Source organism: Oncorhynchus clarkii, chromosome 1, assembly GCF_045791955.1.
Source record: "Oncorhynchus clarkii lewisi isolate Uvic-CL-2024 chromosome 1, UVic_Ocla_1.0, whole genome shotgun sequence".
NCBI classification, from domain to species: domain Eukaryota; kingdom Metazoa; phylum Chordata; class Actinopteri; order Salmoniformes; family Salmonidae; genus Oncorhynchus; species Oncorhynchus clarkii.
Window position 1 is genome coordinate 11234647 of NC_092147.1, and position 13304 is coordinate 11247950.

Here is a 13304-nt window from a genome sequence, read left to right on the forward strand (position 1 = left end):
CAATTGTTGCAACCCCTATTACTAGCCTGTTCAACCTCTCTTTCGTATCGTCTGAGACAGATTGGAAAGCTGCTGTGGTCTAGACCCAAACTGTTACAGACCTATATCTATCCTACCCTGCCTTTATAAGGTCTTCGAAAGCCAAGTTAACAAACAGATCACCGACCATGTTGAATCCCACCGTACCTTCTCCGCTATGCAATCTGGTTTCCGAGCTGGTCATGGGTGCACCTCAGCCATGCTCAAGGTCCTAAACGATATCATAACTGCCATCGATAAAATACAATACTGTGCAGCTGTATTCATCGACCTGGCCAAGGCTTCGACTGTCAATCACCACATTCTTATCAGCAGACTCAACAGCCTTGGTTTCTCAAATGACTGCTTCGCCTGGTTCACCAACTACTTCTCAGACAGAGTTCAGTGTGTCAAATCAGAGGGCCTGTTGTCTGGACCTCTGGCAGTCTCTATGGGGGTGCCACAGGGTTCAATTCTCGGACCAACTCTTTTCTCTGTATACATCAATGACGTCGCTCTTGCTGCTGGTGAGTCTCTGATCCACCTCTACGCAGACGACACCATTCTGTACTTCTGGACTTTCTTTGGACACTGTGTTAACTAACCTCCAGACGAGCTTTAATGCAATACAACTCTCCTTCCATGGCCTCCAACTGCTCATAAATGCAAGTAAAACTAAATACATGCTCTTCAACCGATCGCTAACCGCACCTGCAGGCAATCTCAATGCTGTGTTTTACAGGGAAGATATCCTCCTCCCTCATGTGGTACCCTTCCTGCTGGCTCATCCTGACATGACCCTCCAGCATGACAACGCCACCAGCCATACTGCTCGTTCTGTGCATGATTTCCTGCAAGACAGGAATGTCAGTGTTCTGCCATGTCCAGTGAAGAGCCCGGATCTCAATCCAATTGAGCAAGTCTGGGACCTGTTGGATCGGAGGGTGAGGACTAGGGCCATTCCCCCCAGAAATGTCCGGGAACTTGCAGGTGCCTTGGTGGAAGTGGGGTAACATCTCACAGCAAGAACTGGCAAATCTGGTGCAGTCCATGAGGAGGAGATGCACTGCAGTAATTAATGCAGCTGGTGGCCACACCAGAAACTGACTGTTACTTTTGATTTTGACACCCACTTTGTTCAGGGACACATTATTCAATATCTGTTAGTCACATGTCTGTGGAACTTGTACAGTTCATGTCTCAGTTGTAGAATCTTGTTATGTTCATACTAATATTTACACATGTTAAGTTTGCTGAAAATAAACCCAGATGACAGTGAGAGGATGAGTTTAGTTATAGGAATGTAGTTATTCAGGTTAAAATAGTTTGATAAGCATTGTATACAGTCCTTAATTAAAACTATGCACCACAAGTCCCCTTTCTGAAAAGTGTACTGTAACTATACACATCTGTCAGAACTTTCATCATGTGAATAGTATAGTTGTCAGGTTCGTTGGAATAATTGTCGGACCAAGGCGTATGTAGAGTTCCACATATTTATTAAAGAAAGTGAAACTTAGCAAAGACAAAAAAAACAAATAAACAATAAACTAACAACGAACCCTGACTACCGAGATGCTACATGCAATAACTCAAAACATAAACAATATCCCATAACCCACAGGTGGAAAAAATGCTACTTAAGTATGATCCCCAATTAGAGACAACGACATAGAAAAAACAACCTAAAACCCCACATAGAAAATATAAACCAGACTAACCCACCAGTCACGCCCTGACCTACTCCACCATAGAAAATAAAGGCTCTCTATGGTCAGGACGTGACAATAGTTCTGAAGGTTATTTAGTCAACTCCTTCATTAAGTGTTCTGAATCTCCGTTGGGGATTGAACCTGTGTTGTAATTGTGGTTGTTGTTGTTGTTATTGTGGTGGTTGTGATTGTTTTTATTACTGTGTTCTAACCACCTGAGCTATCCAGTGCTTTGCAAAAGTATTCTTCCCCCTTGGCGTTTTTAATATTTTGTTGCATTATAACCTGTAATTTAAATTGATTTTTATTTGGATTTCATGTAATGGACATACACAAAATAGTCCAAATTGGTGAAGTGAAATGAAAAAAAGAACTGGTTTCAAAAAAAATAAAAAAATAAAAAAACGAAAAGTGGTTTGTGCATATGTATTCACCCCTTTGCTTTGAAAACCCTAAATAAGATCTGGTCCAACCAATTACCTTTGGAAGTCACATAATTAGTTAAATAAAGTCCACCTGTGTGCAATCTAAGTGTCACATGATATGTCACATGATCTCAGTATATATACACCTGTTCTGAAAGGCAACACCACTAAGTAAGGGGCACCACCATGCAAGCTGCACCATGAAGACCAATGAGTTCTCCAAACAGGTCAGGGACAAAGTTGTGGAGAAGTACAGATCAGGAGCACCATTAAATCCATTGTAAAACAATTGAAAGAATATGGCACCACAACAAACCACCAAAACTCACGGACCAGGCAAGGAGGGCATTAATCAGAGAGGCAAAAAGAGATCAAAGCTAACCCTGAAGGAGCTGCAAAGCTCCACAGTGGAGACTCCTCAAACATATGGAAGAAGGTACTCTGGTAAGATGAGACTAAAATTGAGCTTTTTGACCATCAAGGAAAATGCTATGTCTGGCGCAAACCCAACACCTCTCATCACCCTGAGAACACCATCCCTGCAGTGAAGCATGGTGGTGGCAGCATCATGCTGTGGGGATGTTTTTCATTGGCAGTGACTGGGAAACTGGTCAGATTTGAAGGAATGATGGATGGTGCTAAATACAGGGAAATTCTTTAGGGAAACCTGCTTGTTTTCCAGAGATTTAATCTGGGACGGAGGTTCACCTTCCAGCAGGACAATGACCCTAAGCATACTGCTAAAGCAACACTTGAGTAGTTTAAGGGGAAACATTTAAATGTCTTGGAATGGCCTAGTCAAAGCCCAGACCTCAATCCAGTTGAGAAGCTGTGGTATGATTTAAAGATTGCTGTACTCCAGCAGAACCCATCCAACTTGAAGGAGCTCGAGCAGTTTTGCCTTGAAGAATGGGCAAAAATCCCAGTGGCTAGATTTGCCAAGCTTATAGAGACATACCCCACGAGACTTGCAGCTGCAATTGTATTGACAAAAGTATTGACTTTGGGGGTGTGAATAGTTATGCACGCTCAAGTTTTCAGTTTTTTTGTCTTATTTCTTGTTTGTTTCACAATAAAACATATTTTGCATCTTCAAAGTGGTAGGAATGTTGTGTAAATCAAATGATACAAACCTAAAACATATATATTTTAATTCCAGGTTGTAAGGCAACAAAATAGGAAAAATGCCAAAGGGTTGAATACTTTCGCAAGCCACTGTATTTCCCTAGCCTTGGGCCTGGTGTGACTTTGGAACTCTATGTACTTGCAGGGAGAAGATGAGGAGGACTCACAAGGAGCTCAAGGCGAGAGAGACGTCATCCAGCCTGGTAAACTGAGGTTGAGCTTCGAGGAGCTTGAGAAACAGAGGGTAGAGAATGAACGCAAAGCAGCAGAGGTTGAATACAAGAGACGAATGGAAGAGGAGAGGAAGGCTTTCGCCGAGGCCAGGAAAAGCATGGTCAGTGAGTGTGATGTGATGGTCACTTCGCCTTGGCCCATATTTGTTTGGGCTGTCTTGCCAGCTCCTATGCCAAAAGTCCAGCACAAACAGATCTGGGACCATCAATATAATCACTGTCTTTACAGCTCCTTTTTTATGTTTAATATTGTGAGCCCTGAGATGTCAGACATTAGTCTGAGCTCTCTCGTCGTTGTCCTCCTTCTCCAGATAGTGGATGACGATGACGAGGTGTTGATGGCCATGCTGAACCTGGAGGGCAGCAAGCCAGGGAAGCTGTGTGTCAGTTTCGAGGACAAGGAGCGTCAGAGGAGAGAGGCGGAGGAGAAGAAAGCGGAGGAGGAGGCCAAGAGGAGGCTGGAGGAGGAGAAGAGGCTCTTCGCAGAAGCCCGCAAGAATATGGTAGGACTGGGTAACATAACCATAGAGATCCTACAATTTACTAGTGGAATTTGGTATCGTAGCAACATGACAAAAAAATCTGCCATCTTGGTCAGGAAAACGTTAATTCTAGAAATGGATCAAATATGGTATAACTATGGTATAAAACAATACATTTGTGAATTATAGGACCTCTATGAACATACCTCTGCAGGCAGCACCAGCATGTAGCAAATGAAGCCCTGCGCTAACACGTCGACTGAAGTAGGCTATGTTCAGAAGAAGCATGTGAAAAGATTGAAATTATTTTGATTACTCATCATGAATAGAGCCATAGTGAGTAACGTTTCATGCTGTCTATATGTAGGCTTTATGAAGTGCTTTTGAATACTTCATTATCCTTTCATAAGTTAAGAAGTTATAGTGTTAACACTTGAATAGTTGTTCTTTTTTTTATTACTATAATTTATTTTGTGTATAATTTTTTGGGGGGTGGATTTTACCCCCTTTCTATCCCCAATTCCAATCGTGTCTCATCGTTAGCACTCCACAACGTGCTCGGATGGTGAAGGTCGAGTTATGCGTCCCCCGAAACATGACCCGCCAAACCGTGCTTCTTAACACCTGCCCTTCTTAACCCGGAAGCCAGCCACACAAATGTGTCGGAGGAAACACTGTTCACCTGATGACTAAGGTCAGCCTGCAGGCACCCGGTTCTCCACAAGGAGTCGCTAGAGTGCGATGAGCCAAGTAAAGGCCCCCCCGGCCAAACCCTGCCCTAACCCGGACGATGCTGGGTCAATTGTGCACCGTCCTATGGAACTCATGATCAAGGGTATTTGTGATACACCCCGGGATCGAACCAAGGTCTGTAGTGCCTTAGACCGCTGCCCCACTCGGGAGCCCATTATTATAATTTTTTAATATAAATTACGTTTATTTCACGAAGCACATATAACAGTGTCATAAGCGCATCTTAAAGTGTCAATACAAAACTTGACCTTTTTTAAAATAAACTCTAATGTCAACTGGAATGACAGAGTTATGACTTGCCTGTCAAGACCTATATATTGAACAACACTTGAAGTGTTACTGTTATGGTTGATTTAAAGTGTGACCAATGTTTCTTCAATCTACCGAAAACTAACGGCAATATTAACATTTGAGGTGGGCTGTATTTAGTATAGGAACTCAATCTATAATTGGACTCTAATTGGACATGGATTAATCATACATGATGATGTAACGTTACTGTTCAAACTCAAATGGTACACTTGCAATTGCTGTTCCTACCTTCAAAATTATCTCCTTAAAGAGCTCCCTGGATCTAGAAAAATCTAAGACTTCATATCGAGATGGAGAAGTAAGATATTTTCACTTTCAAATTACAATTGTATTTGTCCACTGACTAAGAAGAAATAATAGTGATTGCCATGAAATGCTAATACTGTAAGTTCTTACTGTAAATACAAGGTTGTGAATGGATGGCTCTTTATCATGTGTGTCCTGCTTATTCTGACTCTGATTCTACCTGATTCTACAAGGACAATGAAAGGCTTCTACTGTCACGTTCTGACCTTAGTTCTTTTATTATGTATTTGTTTTAGTATGGTCAGGGTGTGAGTTGGGTGGGTTGTCTATGTTCCTTTTTCTATGTTTTGGGATTTCTGTGTTTGGCCTGATATGGTTCTCAATCAGAGGCAGATGTTTATTGTTGTCCCTGATTGAGAACCATATTTAGGCACCCTGGTTTCACTTTTGAGTTGTGGGTGATTATTTTCCTGTTCAGTGTTTTTTGTCATTCACCTTACGGGACTGTTCGTTGGTCGTTTATTGTTTTGTTCAGTGTTCTATTACTTAATTAAAAGATATGAACACTCACCACGCTGCGCTTTGGTCCTCACCTTCTTCCACCGACGACCGTTACATCTACCTTATTATTATAGAATGAGTTAAAGATCTTCATGTCATTCAAAAGCTTTTTACAGGATCATCTGATGAGAACTTCAATGTAATTTGGTTGCAGTAGCTTTTCTGTTCAATGTGATTATGTTGCTTTATCTTTGCTTTTCATCCGGTACTTCATTGTTTGTGTTTCATTGCGGGAGGGTTTAGGTGGTGTGTTAATTTGTTATTGGAAGCTGATATGATGCAATGATCGATTTGGGATTAAAGATTGTGATGTTGGTGCTAGAGGGGATAGATGCTTTTTCTAGTTGTTTGTAAATTATTTTGTACATAATGTTTCTGCCACCGTCTCTTATGACCAAAAAGAGCTTCTGGATATCAGAATAGTGATTACTCACCTCAAACTGGATGAAGATTTTTTATTTAACGAGTCAGATTCAAAGGATTTCGGAACAGGCCCAAATCCCCGTCATTCGCAAGAAGAGGAGACGCCGATACAGGGGACACTGATCCGGCTGCCTTGTGAGAATTCGTCGGCAAGTGGGTAAACCGCCTCTACCATCTGTCCTATTGGCCAAAGTGCAATCATTGGACAATAAACTGGATGAGCTTCGTTCGAGACTTTCCTACCAACGAGACATTAAAAACTATAATATCTTATGTTTCACTGAAACATGGCGGAAATATGTAAAATATACAGTTGGCTGGGGTTTCTAAGCATCGGCAGGACAGAACAGCTATGTTCGGTAAGACGAGGGCTGGGGTGTGTGTCTATTTGTCAATAACAGCTGGTGCAAGAAATCTAATATTAATGATGTCTCTAGGTTTTGCTTGCCTGAGATAGAGTACCTCATGCATGATAAGCTGTAGACCACACTATTTACCAAGAGAGTTTTCATCTATATTTTTTGTAGCTGTCTATTTACCATCACAAACTGATGCTGGCACTAACACCACACCTAATGAGCTGTATAAGATCATAATCAAACAAGAAAATGCTCATCCAGAGGCAGCGCTCCCAGTGGCTGGGGACTTTAATACAGAAAAACTTAAACCAGTTTTACCTCATTTCTACCAGAATGTCACATAAACAACCAGAGGGGAAAAAAACTCTAGACCACCTTTACTCCACGCACAGAGATGCTTACAAAGCTCTCCATCATCCTCCGTTTTGAAAATCTGACCATAATTCTATCCTCCTGATTCCTGCTTACAAGCAAAGACTAAAGCAGGAAGTACCAGTGACTCGCTCAATATGGAAGTTGTCAGATGACGCAAGTGCTAAGCTACAGGACTGTTTTGCTAGCACAGACTGGAATACAGTATGTTCCGGGATTCATCCGATGGCATTGAGGACTAAAAATTGTCAACGACTCCAGCCACCCTAGTCATTGACTGTTCTCTCTGCTACTGCACGGCAAGCGGTACCGGAGCGACAAGTCTAGGTCCAAAAGACTTGCAAACAGCTTCTACCCCCAAACCAGAACACTGCTGAAAAGTTAATCAAATGGCTACCAGGACTATTTGCGCTGACCCCCCCTTTTTTTTTACACTGCTGCTACTCACTGTTTATTATCTATGCATAGTCAATTTACCCCTACCTACAGCACATGGACATATTACCTCAATTACCTCGACTAACTTGTACCCCTTCACATTGATCAGGTACTGATATCGCCTGTATATAGCCTCGTTATTGTTATTTTATTGTGTACATTTTTTATTATTTTTTACTTTAGTTTATTTAGTAACTATTTTCTTAACTCTTATTTTTGTTTGTTAAGGGCTTGTAAGTAAGCATTTCACTGTAAGGTTGTTGTATTTGGCGCATGTGATTGGATTCTAATTGGTTTATTGTGAGATTGTCAATTACACCATGCTCTGTGTTTGTGTGCCGGTAGGTGCTAGATGAGGACGAGGACGGAATGGTCAAGAGCGACTCCCAGGAAGCATTGCACCCTGGAAAACTGGAGATGAACTTTGAAGAGCTGCTAAAGCAGAAGGAGGAAGCCGATAGGAGGTGCAAGGTGGCGGCGCGCAAGAAGAAAATGGAGCAGGAGAAACAGGAGTTTGAACAGCTCAGACAAGAGATGGGAGAGGTCAGTCATCAACATGGTATCAGTCTCACAATGCTGTTAAAGACCCACGTGGGAAGTCTCTTGGATATTGGCATGGAACTACCAACTGTAGAGATTGAAAACAAGATGAGGAGAACCAGGGGCCATACAGTGGGGCAAAAAAAGTATTTAGTCAGCCATCAATTGTGCAAGTTCTCCCACTTAAAAAGATGAGAGAGGCCTGTCATTTTCATCATAGGTACACTTCAACTATGTCAGACAAAATGAGAAACAAAATCCAGAAAATCACATTGTAGGATTTTTAATGAATTTATTTGCAAATTATGGTGGAAAATAAGTATTTGGTCACCTACAAACAAGCAAAATTTCTGGCTCTCACAGACCTGTAACTTATTCTTTAAGAGGCTCCTCTGTCCTCCACTCATTACCTGTATTAATGGCACCTGTTTGAACTTGTTATCAGTATAAAAGACACCTGTCCGCAACCTCAAGCAGTCACACTCCAAACTCCACTATGACCAAGACCAAAGAGCTGTCAAAGGACACCAGAAACAAAATTGTAGACCTGCAAAGGGACCAGGACGACTGATCCGTGTAAATGAAAGAATGAATGGGGCCATGTATCGTGAGATTTTGAGTGAAAACCTCCTTCCATCAGCAAGGGCATTGAAGATGAAACATGGCTGGGTCTTTCAGCATGACAATGATCCCAAACACACCGCCCGGGCAACGAAGGAGTGGCTTCGTAAGAAGCATTTCAAGGTCCTGGAGTCGCCTAGCCAGTCTCCAGATCTCAACCCCATAGATAATCTTTGGAGGGAGTTGAAAGTCCGTGTTGCCCAGCAACAGCCCCAAAACATCACTGCTCTAGAGGAGATCTGCATGGAGGAATGGGCCAAAATACCAGCAACAGTGTGTGAAAACCTTGTGAAGACTTACAGAAAACGTTTGACCTCTGTCATTGCCAACAAAGGGTATATAACAAAGTATTGAGATAAACTTTTGTTATTGACCAAATATTTATTTTCCACCATAATTAGCAAATAAATTCATAAAAAAACCCTACAATGTAATTTAACTGGATTTTTTTTCTCATTTTGTCTGTCATAGTTGAAGTGTACATATGATGAAAATTACAGCCCTCTCTCATCTTTTTAAGTGGTAGAACTTGCACAATTGGCGGCTGACTAAATAATTTATATGTATTTATAAAGTATGTCTGGGTATGAGTGCTGATTTAGGAACAGTTTAGCCTTTTATACCATAATCACAAGATAACATTGACCTGATCCTAGGTCAGCACTCTTACTCTGAGACACTTGATGCATACAGCCTAATTCCCTATGTGTTGAAATGATTAGGCCTATGCTTCTGTTTTGTCTGTATCCTCAAAACTAATCTTATCACTATATGTTTTTCTCTCCTAAGGATGTGGTGAATGAGAGCTCTGATACAGTAAGTAAGGAGTATGAGGAGCTGAAGAAACTCAAGAGGACCGGCTCCATCCAGGCCAAGAACCTCAAGTCCAAGTTTGAGAAGATCAAGCAGTTGAAAGACGAGGAGGTCCAGAAGAAGATTGAGGATGTGAGAGCAAAGAGAAAGGCTGTAGATGAGGAAATCAAAGAGAGGGAAGAAGAGAGGATCCAGGAGGTATATATTTTAGCATGATCCTTCAGAATCGCATTGGAACTCCAAACGCGTCGGTCTGTATCATGTTATGCTGTTTTTTCAGGATGATGATGAAGGCAAAAAGGACACAGAGAAAGGGGCTGAGGAGGCTCCGTTCAAACAAAAGGTGGACATGCGCGCACGGTTTGAACAAATGGCCAGAGCCAGAGAGGAGGAGGAGAAGAAGAGGGTGGACGAACAGAAGCTTCAGAGGATGCAGTTCGAACAGCAAGAGATTGACGCCGCTCTCCAAAAAGTAAATCCCTCTTTCATCGGGTTCAATCATCGGGTTTCTCGTTGTTAAACAGTTGAAAACGTCCCTGACTCGCATGACATTCTAAAAACGCATGTCAGTTCAGTGGAGGGAGGGTTTCCAAAAATAAAAAATGTGATATCATGTGTCATATCTTTGTCAGAAAAGGGACGATGAGGAGGAGGAAGAGGGAAGCATCATCAATAGCTCGGCAGCCTATGAGGATGAGGAGGACCACGCCAGGTCGGGGGCTCCGTGGTTTAAGAAGCCCCTGAAGAACCAATCGGTGGTGGATGCCGAGCCAGTGCGGTTCACGGTGAAGATCACCGGGGAGCCCAAGCCGGAGGTGACCTGGTGGTTTGAGGGGGAGATGCTCCAGGACTGTGAAGACTATCAGTACATAGAGAGAGGAGAGACATTCTGCCTCTACCTGCCAGAGACCTTCCCAGAGGACGAGGGAGAGTACATGTGCAAGGCTGTCAACAGCAGAGGCACCGCCGCCAGCACCTGTATCCTAACGATAGAAAGTAAGCAATCTTTCATCTGACTGTCACTACATGTCTACATGATGCCACTTCCTGATTTGGTTTTCTGATCTTTCTATGATTGGATGGGATCGCATGCTCCTCTTCCGGATCTTCCTATGATTGGATGGGATCGCATGCTCCTCCTCCTGATCTTCCTAAGATTGGATGGGATTGCATGCTCCTCTTTCTGATCTTCCTATGATTGGGTGGGATTGCATGCTCCTCTTCCTGATCTTCCTAAGATTGGAAGGGATCACATGCTCCTCTTCCTCATCGGCTTGGTTCAGTTTCAGCCGTGTGTAATCCCATCTTCTGTTTCTCTCTTACAGCTGATGACTACTGATGCTCTACTTTTTCTGGAACTTTCCCTGTCTCTCTCACTCCTTTTGTAAAACGTCATCCCTCGTGGTAGGGCCAAAAAGAGGAGGAAACAGCATTATGCTCTCCATTCCGTCTCGGGATACACACAACATGAAAAGTGCAATATCGTGTTGTTTACGTATTGCTCATAATTCATCAATAAAGCTGCACTCCCTTTCAGTATTACGTTTAGGATGAAATCTGTGCCAAATCACATATTGATCCCCTGAGTGATTGCTGTCACAAATGATGTTCAGATTGATTTTGTGATCATAACATCATATATCAAGGCTGTTCAACTCTGATCCTGGAGGGCTGAAACGCTTCTGGTTTTCATCCTCTCCTTCTAATCAGGGACTAATTCAGACTTGGGACACCAGGTGAGTGCAATTAACTGCTAGGTAGAAACAAAAAACTGAAATGTTTTGGCATTCCAGGACCGGAATTGAATAACACTGTCATAAATCATAACATCTTTGCATCAGGGAAAGTCTCCCTTCAAAGGTAAAATTTCAGAAAGTTCCATTTGAGAATATGGTGCAACCCAATTTAAAGCCTAATGAAATACCTGTAAAATAGACACAGCATTATGCATTGCACAGTTAATTTGCAGAATTGGTTACTAATAAAATAATGATCTAATTAGGATTTTTTGTTTCTTTTAATTTTTAATATTTTAATAATTATCTGAAAGGTTTGGTTGTAATGTACACTTAGATTTTTCATATCCCAAAAGTATTTTTCACATTGAGTTAAAGTACAACTCTACAGGAAATTGATTATATAATTGTCTTGGACACTGTTGTATGGCTTGAAATACAGTATTTGTACTGTATACATGTTTGTGATATGTTTATTTAAAGTTTTAATAAAAAGTGCTAAATACTAGTCTCTTTGTAACTGTTCTATCATCTTTATAAAACATTAGCTACTGTAACTTAAATGTAGGGGTGTATTTTATTACAATGTAAGACAGTTCGACAGACAGTTGACAATAGACTCTATTTTCAGCTGCACCTTTTTCATGGTACATACTGTATATTTTAATTAACATGGATCAACGGTAGGTGTATGTAATATACAGGTAACTGCAAAAAAAAAGGAAACACACATTTAAAGTGTCTTAATAAGGCATTGGGCCACCACGAGGCCCCAGAACAGTGTCCATGCACCTTGGCATGGATTTCAACAGAGTTCCAGTGTTCAGAACTCTGTTGGAGGGATGCGAGGGATGAGAAATTCCATAATTTGGTGTTTTGTTGATGGTGATGGAAAACGCTGTCTCAGGCGCTGCTCCAGAATCTCCCATAAGTGTTCATATGTGTTGATGTCTGGTGACTGAGACAGCCATGGCGTATGGTTTACATTGTTTTCATGCTCATCAAGCCATTCAGTGACCACTCATGTCCTGTGGATGGGCATTGTCATCCTTTGAGGGCATAGTCATGGTAGTATTTTTATACATGACCGTAAGCATGACGGGCTGTTAATTGCTGCTTAATTAAGTCAGGAACCACACCTGTGTGGAAGCACATGCTTTCAATATACTTTGTATCCCTCATTTACTCAAGTGATGCCATTATCTACAGTTACCTGTATATATTCCTTGATATAATACAATTTAACCAATGCCAAAATACACTGAGTGTACAAAACATTAGGAACACCTGCTCTTTTCATGAGTTTGACCAGGTGAATCCAGGTAAATGCAATGATCCATTATTGAGGTCACAATTTAAATCCACTTAAATCAGTGTAGATGAAGGGGAGGAGTCAGGTTGAAAATGGAATGTTAGGGCAAGACAAAATATTTATGTGCCTTTGAATGGGGTATGATAGTAGGTGCCAGGCGAACCTGTTTGGTTGCGTCAAGAACTGCAAAGCTGCTGGGTTTTTGACACTCAACAGTTTCCTGTGTGTATCAAGAATGGGCCACCACTCAAAGGACATCCAGCCAACTTAACACAACTGTGGGAAGCATTGGAGTCAACATGGGCCAGCATCCCTGTGGTATGCTTTCAACACCTTGTAGAGACCATGCCCCGACGAATTGATGCTGTTCTGAGGGCAAAAGGGATTGCAACTAATGAAGGTGTTCCTAACATTTTGTACACTCAGTGTATATTAAAACCTATATGTTCATCAGCAACAACTTTTACATTATTTTCTTTATCACAAAAAAATCGTAAAACAGGAAAACAGTGTTATATGAACAGTACCTATTGCAGGGTGTTGTGTGTGGATGCAAAACACACATAGCTAAGAGAAAAGTATCACAAAAACTGCTTTTTTAAACCATAATCATACCGTAGATGAATAAAATGTACCGCTTTTACAAAATGATGGTGAAGCTAAGAATACAAGAGCACGATAGACGTCCCTCGTTCCATCCCTCCTTCAGATGTTCCATCCCTCCTTCAAACGTTCCATCCCTCCTTCAGACATTCCATCCCTCCTTCAGACGTACCATCCCTCCTTCAGACGTTCCATCCCTCCTTCAGACGTTCCATCCCTC

At 41.7% G+C, this 13304-nt stretch overlaps 1 protein-coding gene across 3 annotated transcripts in view; it reads left to right on the forward strand.

Moving 5' to 3' along the window:
- LOC139421281 (nexilin-like) overlaps window positions 1-11677 on the forward strand; it is a 29768-nt gene extending 18091 nt beyond the window's left edge. The window contains exons 8-14 of one of the 3 annotated variants that reach the window (XM_071172227.1): window positions 3426-3614; window positions 3825-4016; window positions 7805-8002; window positions 9410-9631; window positions 9714-9905; window positions 10066-10429; window positions 10759-11677. In XM_071172227.1, the coding sequence (XP_071028328.1) occupies window positions 3426-3614; window positions 3825-4016; window positions 7805-8002; window positions 9410-9631; window positions 9714-9905; window positions 10066-10429; window positions 10759-10772 (1371 nt within the window). In that variant the 3' untranslated portion in view covers window positions 10773-11677. Of the gene's footprint in view, window positions 1-3425; window positions 3615-3824; window positions 4017-7804; window positions 8003-9409; window positions 9632-9713; window positions 9906-10065; window positions 10517-10758 lie in introns of those variants that run through there. The other 2 variants (XM_071172053.1, XM_071172135.1) reach the window with 2 other exon arrangements.
- Window positions 11678-13304: the final 1627 nt, after the last annotated feature.